General features: G+C 32.8%; 1 protein-coding gene across 8 annotated transcripts in view; it reads left to right on the top strand.

The window, feature by feature from the left end:
- The window catches only part of LOC106879355 (far upstream element-binding protein 3), a 54,038-nt gene extending 40,614 nt beyond the window's left edge, over nt 1-13,424 (top strand). For 4 of the 8 annotated variants that reach the window (XM_014928870.3, XM_089347545.1, XM_089347547.1 and 1 more), the window contains 9 exons: nt 2,441-2,543; nt 3,045-3,145; nt 5,623-5,827; nt 5,922-6,079; nt 6,178-6,362; nt 6,463-6,563; nt 7,827-8,117; nt 10,693-10,902; nt 12,589-13,424. In XM_014928870.3, the coding sequence (XP_014784356.1) occupies nt 2,441-2,543; nt 3,045-3,145; nt 5,623-5,827; nt 5,922-6,079; nt 6,178-6,362; nt 6,463-6,563; nt 7,827-8,117; nt 10,693-10,859 (1,311 nt within the window). In that variant the 3' untranslated portion in view covers nt 10,860-10,902; nt 12,589-13,424. Of the gene's footprint in view, nt 1-2,440; nt 2,544-3,044; nt 3,146-5,622; nt 5,828-5,921; nt 6,080-6,177; nt 6,363-6,462; nt 6,564-7,814; nt 8,118-10,692; nt 10,903-12,588 lie in introns of all 8 variants that reach the window. The other 4 variants (XM_089347546.1, XM_014928871.3, XM_014928872.3 and 1 more) reach the window with 1 other exon arrangement.
- Nucleotides 13,425-19,819: the final 6,395 nt, after the last annotated feature.

Below are 19,819 nucleotides of genomic sequence, written 5' to 3'. Positions count from 1 at the left end.
CCTGGGGCATGCTTATCACACATCTATAGTATACGAACTGTGAAATCTCAGTTCAGAGAAGTAACAGCTCTACTTGGAACATTTCTGTGACCTCTGGGCTATGCACTCTATGAAGTAACATTACTCCAAAACCCCTTTGAAGGATCTCCATCTCTTATATCACAGATGTATTTTTTTCAGTCATTACCCAATATTCATTGACCATATGTAAGAGTAGACTACACCTACATCTCCTTTTCTTCTGACCAAATGCTGAAGCTGGTATATTACTGCATCAGCTCCTGCCTTCCATCATTGGTGAAAACAGCCCCAAAATACTTGAGCTTCCCCACCTGCTACACTGGAACTCGCATGTAGAGCGCATTGTGCAGGCTTCTTTTAGAGGATATGTGTCTGTCTTTTGCCAAGCAGCTCTTGACAGCAAACCTATCAAGTGCACATCACAGATCATCTCTTGATGAGTCAAGAGGTACAATGTCATTTGCAAATTCTATCCAACAGATCCCACACCCACTGGTCTTGATAGCACTTCTATCCTGGCTGTGCATGTCAATCCTCTTCATGATTATGAATAGAAATGACATTATGCACTCTTGGCAGTCTCACACCCACATTGAATAGCTTTGACTTATTTAATCTAAACACAAATACTAGACCATTTGTATAGGGACTTCAAAAGCAACAAAAAACCACTTCATCTATCATACTCCTGCAGAACTTACCACAAGTTCCGTGAAACACAGTTGTATATAATTTTAAGGTCTACGAAACAAACATAAACCTCTTGGCCATACCTTGATGATTTCTCAAACATCTACACTGTATGCCTATTTGGTTGGCTGTGCTGTGTCAGTGAAAACCACAGTGTCAGCTAGCTTGGACCTGACAACATGCCTACATCTCTTTGCCATACACCCAATATAGACTTTACCACGGTGGCTTAAGAAGTAGATTTCTCTATGATTATAGCAATCTCTCTTGTTTCCATTTTTGTGAATTGGAATTATCATTCCTAATTTCCACTCTTTCCAGAGATCCAGGCCGCCTGGTACATGCAAGTCAGGCAGAAAATACACAGATATGTATATATGTGATATAATAGTGTCAGTATTGATAGTTTCATTCTGTATATATTATATACATATTGAAAGTCTAAAGTTTCACTATTAAAACTGAAAGTATTATCTCACATTACAATAGATATTATTTCACTTTTGACATGTAATACTGAAATAGTGTAAGAGATAAGAGATTGCTCTGGCTCGCATTAAGCAAGAAGTTGGAAATTTTGGGGAGCCATGACACTGCCTGGACCCTAAGTAAGGCATGTGAAAAATTGAATGAAATCAGCTGGGTAGTTATCAAGTTTTAGTGATGTACACATACACACATATTCTCAATTATATATATATATATATATATATGAGAAGACTTGTCAAGTCAAGTGAAGTCATCATTGTTGCCAGTGTCATGTGAATGGCACCTGTGAAATCATATTTGTGGCTTGGCTGTTGCTGGTGTCATGTGCACCCATTACACTCTCAAAGTGGCTGGTGTTAGGAAAGGTATCCACCCGTAGAAACCATGCCAAATCAAATCAGAACCTGATGTACTCTCCAACCTACCAGATCCTGTCTAGCCCATGCCAGCATGGAAAGTGAATGTTAAATAATAACATGCGTGCACATGCAACATTACTTTGGGCTATCTTTTCAACTCTTCTGTTTGTTAGTCATTTTTGTCCTGAATGGGAATGATGGTAATTCTGCATAAATTCATTAACTTCCTGCACATTATTTAAATGATTGAGGTAAAGTTTAAAAAAATTTTTTTTTTTACTTAGAGTTCATTAACCCCACATGCATTTTAGCAGTGCCAATCAAATCAATATATCCATAATATATTTCACAGGTTTACATGTAAAATATATGCAAGACATAGTAGATAGTTGTTAAACTTCCAATAATTATTTCACTAACAATGAGATAACATCTGATATTCCATATTGGAATTTCTATATATTTTGGTTTGTATTGATCTTCAAATATTGCAATATGACCAAAATCTTTTAAAAGTTACTCTTTCAGAATTTCTATTACTACTCACCCAATAATCATCTAGTCTGTTTTAATAGGATTTATTTTGTGCCATATATTACGATATATGTGACAGAATTTGTGTTAATGTGGAAAGATAATAACAACACTTTTCCGAAAGTAATTTTATCAACTTTTATTTTCAAAAAAAAAAAAAAAAAAAAAAAGTACAAGATTGAAATAAGTATTGGGTTGATATGATCAAGTAAACCCTTGACGGTATAGCCTCATTCCAACGGATGAAGCTGGTAAATGGAGATTACGAGTTTAGATGAATTTCTGTTAGTAAAATGTTTATGCTGATTTTCTTTTTTTTTTCTCTCTCTTTTCTTTTTCCCTCCTAGTTTCCTGTTCCAAGACCTGCTGTGGGTATTGTGATAGGAAAGGGTGGGGAGACTATAAAACGTGTACAAAATGAGACTGGTGTGCGATTGCAATTTAAAGCAGGTATGTTTTCGCTTTTTTTTTTGTAGTCTAAAAATTAGTTTACTATTTAAATTCATGCTTTGGTTACACATTTATGGTTCATTTTAGGCCAAAGGTGTGTGCACATGGCTTTCACTGAGACCTATGATATCTTAATAGTTGATGTTCAATGGGTGGGCCTGGTTAGAGATGGTAATTATGTAATGTAGTCCCTCCCTCTCCATCCTTGTTTTGGTTGATTATGTAACAGTGATCATATACTATTAAAAGGTGCAATAGTTGTGTCCATTGAAAGTTGCTGAATGCTTATTTTTCTGTAGAAAGCATCAGGCTAGCTCTCATTTTAACTGATAAACATTACAGTACAAATCTTATAAATAGAATATATAATGTTATTTTACTATCTATATCCAAAAGTACTGTTAAAACTGAATATGTTGCTTACTTTGAATATACTAGCACAGTTCTTTGAAAGCAACAGATAATAACCTTATTGTATAAACATTTTTTAAATTTCTGTAGATGATGGTGCATCTCCTGAGAGGTTACTGACTATAATGGGTCCTCCGGATAAAGTTCAACAGGCTGCAAATATGATCAATGAAATACTAGGGAATGCAAATGTAAGGCTTTAAATGATTTTTAAAATTTTATCCCATTAAAGATATAACTGTTGGCAATGTGTACTTCAAATAAGAGTTGCCACTTGAAGTTTCCAAGAAAATTTGCCCCCCCCCCCCCAAAAAAAACTGGTGTAAATTTTTTCTTGAAGGATTCCCACACCTTACATTTGTAAGGCTTCGTGACCTTGTACGTAGTGCTTTATACAAAGAAAGTTATTGAAAGGTTTCTGGCTTCATTTGAACAGAGTAGATGAAAAGGACTTGGAGGAATGACAATATGTGGTTCTCTTTGGCAAAACTGAGCTCTGGTAGCAGTGTGTGCATGCAGACTGGGCCCTTTCCTCCTTGACAACCTTGCATTTATGCTGCATACACTATTTCAATTCTTTTATACTGTCTATCTTTACTACCTACAGCCATTTTGCTTGTTTTACCTCTTTCATCCATTAATGATCTACTCTTCACCAACATTGATTTTTCATTGTGTATTGTGTACCTCCTCTTCCCTCACCCATTCCCCATACTCATGCAATCTCCACCTACTCAACACTTATGGCATCTCTGTCCCATTCATTTCCACCCAGTTTGTACCTTGACATTCCACTTTTACACCTCATCACTCCATTTTTATTGTATGCCCCTCCCCCAATCTCTCCTACACTTTCTTAAATGTAAATTTTCATGTAAGATAACTGATTTGGTCTGGCCTCTTCTCTCATGTAGCCTAAAGCTTCTCCTTTGAGTTTCATAGTGTTGGTGGCATGAAAAAATTAAATCAATACAGACTGTAAATTGGCTAATGTTAGAGCATCTGGCCATGGGAGCCGCACCAGATGAGACACTGGAGTACAATACAGTCCTATACGTTAGCATATAACATGAACTTAGATGAGGATTATAGTCTGCTACATGCTGCTTCAAATGACCTTTAGTTTGTTGGTCTACTAATCAGTATACTTATACTCTAATAATTTAATTTTCATATTTTCACTAGTCAATCTTTTGTGTTTCAATCACTAGACTGTGGCCATGCCAGGCCACTGCCTTAAAGGGTTTAGTCAAACATCAACCCAAATACTTACTCAAGTCTGGTACTTATTCTATCAGTCTCTTTTGTTGAACCAAGCTACAGTGACATAACCCAACACCAGCTGTCAAGTAGTGATCACATGTACATATAGGCACAGGTGTGGGTACATGGTTAAAAAGCTTGTTTCTCTTGGACAAGTATCTTTTATTGTCCAGACCAAAATGTTGTGAGTAGATTTGGTAAATGGAATCTGAAAGAAACCTGTTTGAGTGTGTTCCCTTGTCATGGTATCATATGTAAATAAGCATCACTGTTGGAGAAGTGATGTTTGTTGTCAGTCTTCCATGAGAAACGTGTCTGACCAAGGGTGGAGTGTTACCTGGAAGCAGGTGAGGGTTGGCATCAAGAAGTAGCAAATCTGCCTCAACAAATTCCATGCAAGCAGGGAAACGTAAACATTAAATGATATATAACGTCAGTTTACAAATTTAATTTTGTTTCTGAAGGTCATTCATAAACCAAAACTTTATTCAAGCAGGATTTTGTACTTAGCAAAAGCAAGGTAGCAAGTGATATTCCCAGCTTGCACCAACCATTGTTCCTGGTTTGCATTACTCTATCACCTGAAACATTTATGTTCAAAAAATTGTTCATAAACTAAGGTTCCTTTATGTGTGTGCGCACACACCCATATAGACGTTTCTCACAGTTTTTGTCTGCCAGAATCACTCAAAGCATTAGTTGTCTTGGAGCTATTGTAAAAGATACTTGTCCAAGGTGCCACACAATGAGACTGAACTCCAAACCGCATGGCTGCAAAGCAGGTTTCTTAACTGCACATCCATGATTAAAAGTTCTGAATGATAATTTTATCTAACTCTTTAATGATAAGTTTCCTATTAAATTAATTGTTACTGCAATTTCAATGGAAAATATAATGTAATATTAGATAAAATCTTCCAGAATTTTGGAAGTAATTGAGAATTATGGCAGATTTCTTTTCTTTATCTATTTATTTATTTTTTACCAATCTTTTTTTATTAGACTGGTGCTTTTAATATATGGCTTAGTTGGTTCTTAAGACTTTTGAATGTTATTGAATACAAATGCATTATAATGGGGTTTTATATCATGGATTTGGAAGCAGCCTCAAGGGTTGGTGTCTGGTTTGATTGAATTGTTTTGTAGTAAATGAGAGGATTTTATATTTTAGCAGCATCAAGAAAAATGTTGCTGGCTGGCTTCATTATTTTGTTGGGAGACAAATTTGATTCAATTTGTCTTATAACATTCTGTCCCATTGATTCATTTTGACATTTTCATTTTATAAATCTAATATCATTGTGAAATAGTTTTTCTATTACACCATATTATGTAACATAACTAGCATGAGTATAATTGCTTGGTACATTGACTTTTTTTTTTACTTGATTATTATACTTTTCAGCAACAAGGCGGTATTGGTCGTGGCTTTCCTATGGGCCGAGGTAGAGGTCGTGGTAGAGGTGGTGGCCCTTTTAATAACATGACTGGTCCTCCTGGTCCAAATGGTCCTGGCGGTAGAGGAATGGGACGTGGCTTTGATCCAAATTTTCAAGATGAAACTACTTATGCTGTGCCTGCTGACAAATGTGGTTTAGTAATTGGCAAAGGTAATATCTATTACTAAGATGTAATTAATAAAATCCTTTTTCAATATCTTATGTTATACGTTTTGCTCACTACTTATGTTACACTTGGTTTTAGGTGGAGAAACAATCAGAGAAATTATACGACAGTCTGGTGCTCATGTTGAGCTTCAGCGGCAGCCTCCACCAAATCCCAATGAAAAGATCTTTAATGTCAGAGGTAGTCCACAACAAATCCAGCATGCTATACAAATGATATGTGAAAAAGCAGGTTTGGTAAGTTGTAGATATATATTGACTTAAAAAAAATTTTTTTCACTTTGTGATATTAAAATTTTAGTTTTTATTTAATTTGTAAAATTTGTTTGTTTTAGCAACCACCACCACCAGGTCCTAATGGACCAGCTGGACCTGGAGCACCAGGTGCACCTGGAGCTCCTCCAGCACCTGGGAGTGCTGGTCCCCATGGTGCTCCTGGGGCTCCTTCTGGACCTAATGCACCAGGTGTACCTCCAGCTGGGGCAGGGTATGATCAGTATGGACAGTATGCTCAACCAAGGTATGTAGTCTTTTTATTTCCATTTGATGTCTTTAAAGACTTCAAGTTTGGGTTATGTGTAAAAATCCATGTTTCTTTTTCCATCCACCTATCATTACAGCCAGCAAGCACCAGCTGGCCAGCAGCCATATGGAGGTCAAGCATGGGGAGCAGCATATCAGCAAGGTTATCCACAACAGCAGCAGCAACAAGCTGATCCAAGTAAATTTTTAATTTCACACTTTTACACAGCACAAAAATCAAAATTAGTATGTAGGCAATGTCATTACTAGCATTAAAGTTTATTTTTTTTGGGGGGGGGGGGGGGATTTGTTTTGGGTTGTAACAAACATGGGCAAATTGTGGTTTTTATAGTCAAGGAGTTTATTTCACAAGTATGTGATTTCTGTTTAGTTCTTATATGACACCTTATGCAAATGACTTCAATTATACTTTGACTGTTATTTTAAGAAAATTATTTATTTATTCACCAAATCTCTTGATTTTGTTTTTGGTTTTTATCCTACCAAATTCTGGTGCCTCAAACATTTTAAGTACCACATTTAATCTTTTGATTAAATCTATATTATTATTAATAAAATTATATAGATAGAAACTGCTAAAGCATGTCATTTGTATGTTGTCGGTGTTCATTCATGCAATTTAAAAGCTTGTGAATTGGAACATACAATAAACTAGACAACAGTAAAATAAGTACTAAACTGAAGTACTAGTCCTTTTGCATCAGCATTACCATGACAGTATGGGTTCAACAAAATTTTTCCCCATGAAAATAGTGTGTTTTAGGAAGCTACATACTTGTATAACATCATCTAACAGAGTAAGTGCGAATGTCAGTGTCACACTTTATCAACTTTGCTCTTAGAGGCTGTAACCAAACATATAATATTATTTTGATATCTGTGGGTAAATTACAAACATTCCAGGCTGAATCTGAACTCACAATCCTGAAATTTTGGATTCCCAAGTTTTCATTACTGCGATTGCTTTCGGCAATTGAAATTAATTGCGAAATCCAGTAATTTTTTTTTTTTTTTTTTTTTTTTGGTAATGATTTTTGGGTTAGAAATATGTTCATCATTGGGGTATGACTGGATTAAAAGCTGCTCTATTGGATGTCTTTTAAACTAGTTGTACTATATTTGTATTAACCTGGGAGGCAGGGTTGTGCCTGTGACCTTCACATACCCTCAGGGACCAGTGAGGTCAGTATGGTTATTGTTCTTGAAATGTCAAGTCAATGGTTATTTAGGAATGGACAAAAGTATGTTATATGAGAAAGGGATTACAAGTGAGTGGAAGTGCCTCAATTAGAATAGTTTGTAAACTAAAACTCTGTGGATTTACATAAGAATTTTAAATTGTTCCCATTGCAAGTCTGTATTTTTAGATAACTTCTGATTCTCAAGTTGATTTTATATTCAAGCTTCTTACCTTACATTCAATATATAGTATCTTTTCCAGATAAACAGGCTCAAGATGCTAATGCAGCCGCATGGGCTGCTTATTATGCTCAGTATTATGCACAGTATGGTCAATATGGTCAGTACCAGGCCCAGCAAGGAGGCCAAGGAGCCCCTCAACAGCCAGGCCAACCAACTGGCCCAGGAGCACCCCAACAACCCCAGTTACAGCAGCCACCTCAACAGCAGCCCCAACAACAACAACCCCAACAGCAACAGCCTCAGCAACAAGTTGCACCCCAGCAGACGCAGCAGCAGGCTGCACAGCAACCCCAACAACAGCAGCAACCTGGTGAGTGATAATTGGAAATATTTTAATGTTTTAGAGTGTTTGTATTCACAATCTGAATATTGAGGTTCATTTTTGAACATGTAATAGATTTGAAATATATGTTTCTATTGACCTTCAAACAGCAAAATTAAAAATTTAGATTGGTTTATATTTACAGCATAAACTTGGTTTTGGAAGCTTGGAATTTGCATTTAATATTCATGTGTGGGCGGGGAAAATGTCTTTGCAACTTTCCTCTAATCTGTATATTTCTCTGAACTTTTGCTTGTTCATTTGTCAACTCTCAACCAATATGAAGCTGTTCATCCTTTGATGTCACATTGTGTACTTGCTAAATTGGTAAAGTGGTTAACCTTCTACTGGCTTCTGCTGCTCAATGATGATGATGGGATCTGATTATGTAACTTTGTTGGCATTAAGGCTTGGTTGATTGTGTTGGACTTCTGGATGTTAATAGTAAAGTGGAATTTTGTGGCTGTACTACCAGCAACATTCTCCAGGCTCTCCATACAATGAAGATTAGAGCGTTCTTCTAAAACATATCTCTCACTAACATATGTTCTTAGTCTTAGCTTCAAAGTGCAACATCATAAGGATGTGAGTATGAGGTCTACTCTGTATGTGGATGGATAAGATAAGATTAATGTTGGTGGTAGCATAACCCAAGCTTTCATACCAGTGTGTAGGTACTTAGTTCGAGTGAACTTTCTGAAGCTTTAAGCCCAACTGAATTACTATTTTGAATGTCTTTGTGAAATAACAGGGAGATCACATAAAGTGTCTTGCATTATTTCACATTTGTCATGGACCAAATACCATATTCATGGTGTTTCTTCCTCTTTTAGACTCACATTGAGTTTCAGAACTTTCATGATTTTTTTCTCTCTCAGACTGTTGAGCAACAGTCCTGCAAGAGCAAGTAAAGAAGTTCCTTAAGTTTCTGTAGTGATTCCCGTCAGCTTTCATAATTGTGGAGGCAATGGTAAAATCCCTCCAGTTCTGTGGAATATTTTCACCAACTGATGCTAGAATCAAGAAACTGGTAAGCTCCTCCATTTTCCCATGCTTCTGCTGGGATCTCATTTATTCCTGGTTCTTTACTAAGACTAACACCTCTTCTGTACTTGGATCGTCTTAATGTGTTATATTTTTCCAGAATTTCCCTGTTGACATTCTTTGGTGCATTGAGCATTTCGATGGAAATACTATGCAAAGTACTCAAGTATTTCTCCTTTTCCCAAAACATTGTTGATTCATTGGAGGTCCATGTATAACATCTGTCTGACATTTGCAACCTGTTGGCTTTGTTTTCCCATCATTCCTACTTGATCTTGTAAAATGTATGATTACAATCTCTTGATTTCTCAGTTTTAGCACAGTTTGAACAAGTGTTGGGGGCTTTACTGCATTGTTGTTAGAGTGAGACAAGAGGGATGCATTCTCACAGTGGAACCAGTTTTGATGTTTCTTTGGGTTCTCATGCATTGTTTAAGCTGTCATATACTGCAGTGCAAAGTGAAGGCTCACTCACACATATGCTTAGTAATTATTTTTTCTCCCCCATTCCAAAATAGTCCACATTCCTCTCTGCCAACTTCAGTCTTCTGTTAGAGATTTACTGTTACAGCTACATCACCTATTTTGCCATGCGGTTGTAAGGTAGACAAGGTGATGACGACAGCTTGAACTGCTGCTGCATTCATGTTTCCTTTTTTATTATTTTTCCTTGAAAGTGTTGATAGTGATAAGACTCTGGACATTGAGCCACTCGTGCATTTTGCTTAAAACACACATTAAAATTAGCTTATCATAATGTCTTTGGGGTTAAACATTACATGAGTATAAATACTGATCAAGGTGGTACAGCAATAAATAACATATTAATCTTGTATATCATGACTATTTCATCAGGACACAGTAAATGTGAAGTGCCATGCTTTTTGTCAACCAGCATGGACTATATGAACACTTAAACTAGAAAAAGCAAGTAAATGTGTTTTGAAGCATAAGGATGACTGGCAGTTTTTGGTTTATGAAAATTTTGGAAGAAAAATATTTGTAAAATTTTCACCGCATTCTCTTCATGGAAATCATTGTTTCATTGTAGTTGTATGCTGAGTTTACATTGAGAAATTGCAGCCTCTAATTCCATTTCTTGCACTATTATTATTTCCTGCACTTGGAAGTCTTTCAAATTTAGTTACTGTTACTATATATGAAGTTCATATGTAATTTCTAAAAAGTCTATGATCTTTTTAAATACAAATATCCCAGGAACAATTAATTCTGTGAAGCAGAAATCATATCATTTAAATCAATTTATGGCAGATTTGCTTGAGATGTTTTAATATTTTTATAAATTTACTGTAAAATAATTTTTACCTGTTTTGTGTAAAGGTGATAGTTTTATTATTATTATTATTATTAAGTAAATTTTTTTCTATAAAATAATTATATAAAATTACTCTTCCAAAAATTTTTTCCATATAGTATTAATTTGTTATTTAAATGATCACATTGTGGATTCAGAATTTTTCTGCACTGTTTTTTGAATTGAGTGGCTTTTTTTCCTTAGCTATCAACCCCCAAACTGGCCAACCTGATTACAGTGCTGCTTGGGCAGAATACTATCGTCAACAAGGGATGCACTATCATGCAAATATGATATTACAACAAGCAGCACAACAACAAGGTCAAGTGGGAAGCCAAGGTCAGGCCAATCAACAACCTCAACCCCAGTGATGATGTTCTGATTCATTTCATTTTAACCTATGGCAGCAACTAGGTAAATGTCAACTGTTTTTCCTCTCATCTTTCCATTCTCTTTCTATGTCTCCCTTTTCCTAGCTTCCAGATCCAATGGAGAAGAATGCACCATCCCAATTAGTCCCTAAATTTTTTTTTATATTGTACAATTTTACCTTACATATATACATACACACACACACACAAACACACAATTGATTAACATTTGTATTTTTCATAGTTTCAATAAGAGGCACCTTTTCAATTAATTTTGAGACTAACCAAGAATTTGGAAGAATTTAGTGATGTAATATGCTGGTGAATATTGCTACAGACTTTATTAATTACACATATAGTATTGTATAATAGAGTAACATCAATGAATTTTGCTAATTGCATTTTTCTTCGAAAATAAACTAAACACCTGACCTCTCTGCACAGAGTTGGCATCAAAATACTTATATTATGATAATTATATCAGAGTTTGTAGGATAATGAAACCATTTAATGTTAGAATACACTTTATACTGCTCTACTCGTGGTGGCTAAAAAACAAATAAAAGTAATTGTAGTTCATTATTTATAGTTTCAGCATTTTTGTATTATTAAACCTGTTGGATTGTATCCAGTCTATGTCATTTTCATTTAAAAATTTATAGTAGTTAACATAGTGTAAGTTAATGCAATGTTAAGTTTAATCCTAAATTGTAGAAAAACGTTTTTGTGTGTAATATTGCTCAACAAATATATATTGTGTTAAGATATTTGTAATTCTCACTCCATTACTCATTGAATAGTCTTCTTTGCCTAACATATTGCAACTTAAAAGATATTGCTTAGGATTTATGAAGACATATCATTTGATTTATAAAACCAAATTAAAGTTTAAAGTATTTAATTTACTAAGAACTACATTAATATTAAAAAGAAATTTAGCACATTTTTGTAAGGGTGTCTAGTTTCCTTGTATTTATCTTAGTACAAATAACAAATGTGTAATCATACATGCCAAAAATCTTTTAAGTAAATGTGAACTAACCAAAGTTTATGTACTTGTCAAGTTAGCATTGCAACCTACACACTTGTTTGTGTTTCTGTTTATAACTTGGTTTTGATTGAAAAAATAAACCAGAGAAAAATTCATTATAACTGGTGATCTTCCTGTTGACTGATTGTCTTGAACCTGTAATTTTCAGTCTGTACTGTAATACTTATTTCTTTCTGGTATATTGAGGGGTGAAGGGGTATGGTTGTATGTACAGTTTATTACTCTTAAACTAAACTAAGTAATTACATGGATGGTGCATTCTAATTCATCATTGATTCCAAGGAATAGTAAGTATTAATGGTGAGTATTTTACATAATTACTTAAATTAAACATTTATTTCACTTATGTGGTACCTGGATATATATATGCTCTTGAATCACTCAACTTCCATTTTGATGGATTTTTCATATTTTGTTAAAGTAATGACTTATCCAAAATTAAAGGTGGGTGGGGATAATCTTTTTTTAAAGTTACCTTCTGACTTTTGGATTCCAGGTTACTTATCTGCTGTGCATCAAATGGCTATGAATATCAGACGTTTCTTTCCTATACTATATGTCCACTCGCCATTTTACATTTACATTTTTAATTTACAACAATCTTTCTAAGTTTTCTTAAATGACTAGAACCGTATTTGAACCATGCAAAAATAGTTTGCTTTTGTTTATTTCACACAGGATCCCTGAAGGAAAAAAATGTATCGACTCTACTGGATTTCTTGATGAAGCAGCCTAAAGTTGTATTGCTACTTCCACGATTCTATGACATGCTTTAGTGGTCCTATGTTGAATAACAGGGTGTGTTTGCATGTATGTGTGTGTGTGTGTACATGTATACACTCATGTACATACTTTTGATTGGTGTATTGTCTGAGTTTTATATATATATATATATACATATATATATATATATATATATATAAAACTGTGTGTATGTGCATGTATTATCGTTATAGGTTTCAAATTGGACTGGATTTCCTATAGATTTGTTTGAACATTCCATGTGCTGAGGTGCAATTTCATTTCACTTTAGATACTCAAACAGTTTGGGAGGGAATTGCAGCACATTCTAAACTATGTTCACAATTGGAGCATACTTATAATAGAGTACCATCATTTTGCAGCTTCCGTGAGTGTTGTCCAACTTCAGTCATGCTGTTTCATGAAAGTGGAATCTTCCTAATCATTATATGTTCTTGCTCTCCTGCCCTTCCACATCTGTTAGCAGAGAGGCATCAGTATAACATTGTAACTTGTGGATCTAGTAATTTAAGAGCCATGAGTATTTTTAACATAGTTTGTTAGTGTCATTAATCAGTGACCATTGTGAATAAGTTTCATTTTTGTACATGTAAAATATTCATCAGAGATCTTGAATTTTTTCATACAACATGGCCTTGTGTGATTAGCAACATATACAGTGCTGCTTTTCAGCCAATGTTGAAAGGATAGCAGCTGATTGAAGGTAAGATCATTGGGGAAATATGATTTGCAATAAAGTTTCTTCATGTATTGACTTGTGTTTGTGTTAAGTTCCTGTTAACCTGCCCTCATGTCAGGTAAGTTATTTTCAGGTAGCACATTTTACAGCATAATGTTTAGATGTTTGAATCTTAATGAACCATCGTATTTATGTCTTCTATGAAGTACAGTCTTTGTAACATAGAACATGTAATTTCTAGCACATGTTTTAATTGAAATCAAATGCATCTTGATAGTTTATATATTTTTCTAATTCCAAGATGGGGTTTCTACAACATCATTGTCGGTCATGTGAAATAATGTGCGTATGTGTATGTAAGAGAAAGCTTGTAGATATGATAGCGAGGTCTAACCCCTTTACGTCAACTTCATTCAGAACTAATTGCCATACTCATAATATCACAATTCATTTGTTACCAGGGATATAGCGAACAGTTGTTTTTCACTTAAAGGGTGTGTGTGAATCATGTGACTTGCATTTTTTTCTCTTTATTTATTCATTTATTTTGAAGGTGGCTGTCTGCTACAAAATTTTTATTCTTTTCTCCTTTAACGAATATAAGTTCTGGATGTTTCTGTTTCTATTATTAGTTAGTTACGTAAACCTTTTCATTATGTTTTTGAGATATTTCATTTTTGAAAGTGCTGTTTTAATTCCATGTATATTGTGCATATTAATGTAAAGTACCATTTGTCATAACAGTTTTTTTTTTATATTGTACCATATGCTTTTAAGTTTTCTCTCTACCTCTCTCTACATATATATTGCATATATATAAAACATATGTATAATGTATATATATATGGCTTGACATTTTTATTTTCATACCTGTTTTAATCTCTTTTTATGCTCCATTTAACTGTATTTCATACTGTTGTCATAATTCAGTTACATAAATGGCAGTGTGACAGAAACCATATATAATTGATGGTTATGCTTGTCAAACTTTTATCACTTAAATGAGTTACAGAAATGCTTTAACTTTTAGATTTGTCATCTCTTTGGTGTCAGTTACTTTAAGCTTTGCCTCATTTTCCTTTTATTTGTATCGTCAGATATCTTCAGTTGCAACATTAATCCATTTGACTCAACTCTAATGTTGTAACAGTTATTAGTTTTCCAGTATAATTTCTACAAATTGTTAATCATCGTTGTCTGTGGGGTGAGTATATTACACAGAAAGTTATAGTATTCAAAAGTATCACACTAAACATTTTAATATTTTGGTTAGAACTTTATATTTTAAAAGAAAAAACAACCTTTGTACTATTGAAAAGTATTCTTTGCCAAAAATCTTATTTCAGTGTTTTCATATGCCATTTTAATTACATGTATATTGAAATATTGACAATTTAGTCTTTTATTTGTATGCGCTAAAAGTACTTCCTCAAAATTTATTACAAGTTACGTTTTTTGGTATGATATGAAGTTAAGCATAAAATTATTTGAGTTATCAAAAACAGTTAATTGCTTGTTTGTTGATCAATTTTGAACGTATTTTCTATTCACTTACTTCTCAATTTCTATTATTCAAGATATTAAGGCTCTACACAATTTGATGACTGAGCTCGTATGTGCAATAATACTATACTAAATCAGACAGTATTAAAAAGTTTCTTTCAGCAAGTGTATTTAAGGACTGTGCTTTCTCTCTCTTTTCCCATTTATCTACATATGATTCTAAAATATATATCTTCTTCACACTCGTTGACAGCTAAATTTTTATGAATAGGATGACAGTATCTTGAAATTCTACTAGAACTTAGTGTAAGAGTTTTTGTAGCTTAACGCTTGCTGTATTTTTTGTTATCCTGCTGTTTGTAGACCTTTGAAGGTTCTTTAACGTTGATTAATCTCTCCCAATATAGTTTAGTAAAATATATTGTTTTGTCATTTTTAGTTTGGATTTGCACATGAGAAAAAACTTACACCTGCCTTACATGTTTCATAGATGAAAACAGTTGTCACTTAGGTGACTTATGTTAAGAAGGAAGATTATTTAATTATGCATTTGTGTGTGCTTAAATTGTAATATAGTTATTGGCTACTAAAAAATAATTAGCAAAAGAGCTGTACATGGCATCAAGAATTTGGGAAAAAAAGGCTTATTAGGGCAGTGGATTTGTTAAATAGTTACAACGTTGGACAAAATATCATCTAGTATTTCTTTCAACTCCTTAAATTCTGAGCTCAAATACTGCCAGTTAATTTTGCCTTTTATCCTTTTGGGATTGATAAAGTACCCGTGAACTGTTGAGATGAATATAGTCACCTCCCTCTCCCCCCTCAATGCAGGCCTTATGCCTATGCTAGCAATAATTATTAATTTGGATAGTATTGTGTATATACGTTAGGTTACATTAGCCTGATTTTGAGATATGGTTTGATGGCTCCTTTATTTAGTCAGGTGTGGTGCAGTTAGAGGTGGCTTTGTGTTCTTGGTAACTATTACAGGTTTGTTTAATTGCATGTATATACAGTATTGTGTGGTAAAGCAATTACCGACTGCATTGTTAATTACTTTTTTCTTGCAAAAAAAGTGACAAACTAAGTATCTGACTTATTTAAGATTACAGTAACTGTAACTATATGAATCACTAAAAGAACTGTTTTGAATGTATATCTATTTTATATATTTAAGTATGTGCAATATATATTTATTTCCTGGTCTCTATTAACTGTTTAATTTTTATTTTTGTTTATTTTATTTTGTGTGTGTGTGTATGAACATAATGTGTGTGTGTATATGAACATGTTTTATAAAATTATTGGTTCTTTTTCTTTTTTTTTCTTTTTCTTTTTTTCTTTTTTTAAACTTAGTCAAGCAAAAAAAAATATTTGATTTGAAGATCTGATAAGTTCTGTTTTTGCTAGGATCTGATGAATTTTAAAATCAATTGAGTCTTTGTGAATTGGAATAGTATTCCATAATTCATGAATAATTATCAGCAAAACCAAGGTGTGTTATATGCTGTATATTCTTTCTCTTGCATGTCAAAATGTCTTACGTTGTTCATTTATTGACTTCATTTTGACCCAAATTACTTTTAGAAAAAGAAAAAAAATCAATGCGGTGCACATTGACTTTTGAGTCTATATGAAATTAGATGTTATTATTAGGTGAGCATTTTTTAGATTGGAACTTGAATTATTACTACCTACTGAAATATTACTGCTCTTTGAGTTATTCCGATCTTATTTGTTCTATCATGATTATGCTAATCCAAAAATTTAAAAAGTATTGGAATAGAAGTGGAAGGAATTGTTTTCTGCCCACTTTTTTTTTTTTTTTTCTTACCCCCTCATTTAAACAGTTTAAGATATATGCAACTGCTATTAGCTTAGCTCTTCCTTTACCACTTTCCACTTTTTATTTCATGCTAATTTTCAATTATTTGGATGTTTTAATATTGATCACTTTCTCTTTAGACTTGCATTATTATATTTATTTTTACTTGAATATGCAATGTTTGATATTGGTTGCTGAACTATTTGACTTATTTATTCATTCATCTGCAGAGTTTAAGTGATTAGGATGTTTGTATTGCTACTGTCTGGTTTGTTTTTGATGTTATTTCTTATTTCACTAGAAAATGTCTGATTTTTATACCCCTGTCAATCATGGTTTGAGATTACAATATATCTATCATTCTTACAGCTATGTTGTTTTTGTTTTGTTAGGTGATTATTTTAGTAAAACGTTTTGAAAATTGAATAATATAAATGTTGCACATGTGACATGTATTCCTCTCAATTGTTTAGTGGTTAATGTAAAAAGCCATTGTAATAATTGTTTTTAATGGTCCCACTCCTACTAAACAGTAGAAGATGCCTTGGTCCCTTTTGCTGGTGTATCTAGAGCACATCAACCAGTGGGTTTGGGCTGCTGTTCACTATCTAGTGGAGCCATGCTTAGCTTGGATTAAAAGAACCCATTGGAACCTTGATGCTATAACCACAACCACAAATATCTTGGTATGTTTCTAAGGTTTCTCTAACTTTGATATATTTTATTGTCTACATATATTTATTTGCTATATAGATTGTTTAACATTAAAATATTTTTTAAATATATAGGTGATTGCTTAAAAAATTTTAAGGGTAAATTGTAATTCTGTAGTACGCATTTCATGTGTGGTTTGAATAATATAAATGTAATTTACTTGAATGTCTAGATACTATCAATTAGATGGATTATTGCAGACATTTGATATGCATTTAAAAATTTTTTTAATATTAAATTATTTTATTATATGCTGTTTTTGTCAACTGTATATTGCTCTAGTTAATCTAAATATCCTTTTTCCAATTTATCTGTAGTAACAGTAATTTTTTTTTTTTTTTTTTCCCAAAACATGAATATGATTTCATCTCCCTAGTTTTAGCATTGGAGGTTTATGTTGTAGGCTCTGTTTAATATACATGGTGCAAATATCTAGAATAAAACTGGATATTCTTTATAATTTAAATATTTTTGATAATTAAGCTAGTATTTACTGTTTTTTTTTGTTTTGTTTTGTTTTTTTTTTTTATTGTTTATACCAATTATTTTGCATGATGCAGGGTTGCAATCTTATCACTCCTCTCATGTGCTGTTTTGGCTTTAATTGCATTTGTGTAAGCCATATCATTGGATATTTACAACAAACACTAGTGTATCTCATGCTTAAGTAATTGGTGGGCATTATACACCATATTGTATTCGAATTCAGTATATATTTGTTTAACATGCATGAATTATGTTTCTGGAATTGAGTGCCCTGTTTCAGACAATGTAAACTATTCCCTGTTTGCAATGACATTAGTGTCTCGCTACATGGTGAGTACCAAGTATTCTAAATATTTTTATAACTTAGATTTTGTATTCCTTCATGTCGACAATGACAGCCTTTATCTGAATCTGGCTGTGTATACTTAGTTGACATCGAACAGTTTAAATATTGTTTTCAAGAAAATTTCGTAGATTTATTTAAACAAAAATGGAGCTAGTTGTCGCATGACATAAAACTTTTTGAGAAATGAGATGGAAAGGGGGATATTAAAAACATGCTTGATAAACTTGTGATGTTATTGTGTATAGCAAAGTTATTTATTTGGATTTTTTTAAAAATTAGTTGACCTGTGAAATTTTGCTTAGCTATTATCATGGGACAATGATCTTTCTGTGATAGGAATATTTTTAAAAGTTAAAAATTAGTGTATTTAAAAAACCCTTGCTAGAATTTATTAGAATATTGTAAATATTCAAAAGCATTTAATTTAAATTTTAAAAAAAAAATCAATGGTGGAAGAGAGAAAATGTTTAAATATTATTTTTAAATGATTTGGAATTACTTAAATCGATTTTAGACAATATAATTTCATTAAGTTTGTCTCACTTTAAAGTCCACCCCTGTATAAAGAATGAGTAATTTTCTTTCTCTTCTTTCCACACATTGGTTATTTTGGCATCCACTGATATCAGCTTTAGTTATTCTCAGCATGACTATTTTTGTATCAAACTCAGAAATAAAAGCCTGAATTCCTTATTCAGAGTTTTACTTACATTCATTTATGTGGATTCTCTTTAGTTGACCATGTGACAGTTGTTAATACCCATACATTAAAAAGATAAGGCTGTATTTCCTTAAGTTTCCTTCACTTCCCATTATTAATCTCAATAAATAAGTATTAAACTTTCATAAATTAATGGAACCTCGGGTTTAGTTTAATTGTACAACTTTTGTATATAATCAATCTCCATTAAAATCAAATATCCTTATGTTGTTTCACAGGATATTTTTCATTCTATCATGAACATTATTTGAAACTGGAGGATTATATTTACCTTAAATAGTTTCATGCAAACTTAAGTGTTCCAATAGTTGGGTGATGTAATATAGTGTAGTTTGACTTTTACAGTCACCGCCTGTCATTCTCAATCATACAATAATAATATGCACTTGCATTCAAAACCTGTACCTTGATACAACTGTCACATGAAAAACTTTATTGCATTTTATTGACTCACATTGGGAATCGCCTAATTTATTTCACCAAAATTTTGTTCAGATTTGAAGCACATGGAATTTTTGATTTTCAACTGAAAATGACTCATTCTACCATTTTATTTATTATTTACTTTTTATTTATATACATGCAAATATATATATATATACATACATACACATCCTTACTACTTATATTTTCAATGTAATTTTAAATTATTTGCTATTATTCTGGCTGTGGGTTCAATTTTTAAAATTTTCTTTTAGAATATTATTAGTAGCTTTTCTCTCTTCTCCAGTGTTTATTTGTAGGATACACATGCCAAATTATAATTTGTTAGATATTAATATAGATTGGATATTAATGAGTGTTTGTGTAAGTTATCCTTGCATTCGCTTTGATATCTTAAATATTGAGCAAAATATTTAAGTAACGTAT

Source organism: Octopus bimaculoides, chromosome 2 (genome assembly GCF_046866305.1).
Source record: "Octopus bimaculoides isolate indiv1 chromosome 2, ASM4686630v1, whole genome shotgun sequence".
Taxonomy (NCBI): Eukaryota; Metazoa; Mollusca; class Cephalopoda; order Octopoda; family Octopodidae; genus Octopus; species Octopus bimaculoides.
Note: the sequence above shows the minus strand (reverse complement) of the source record. Positions and strands in the feature narration are given on the sequence as shown.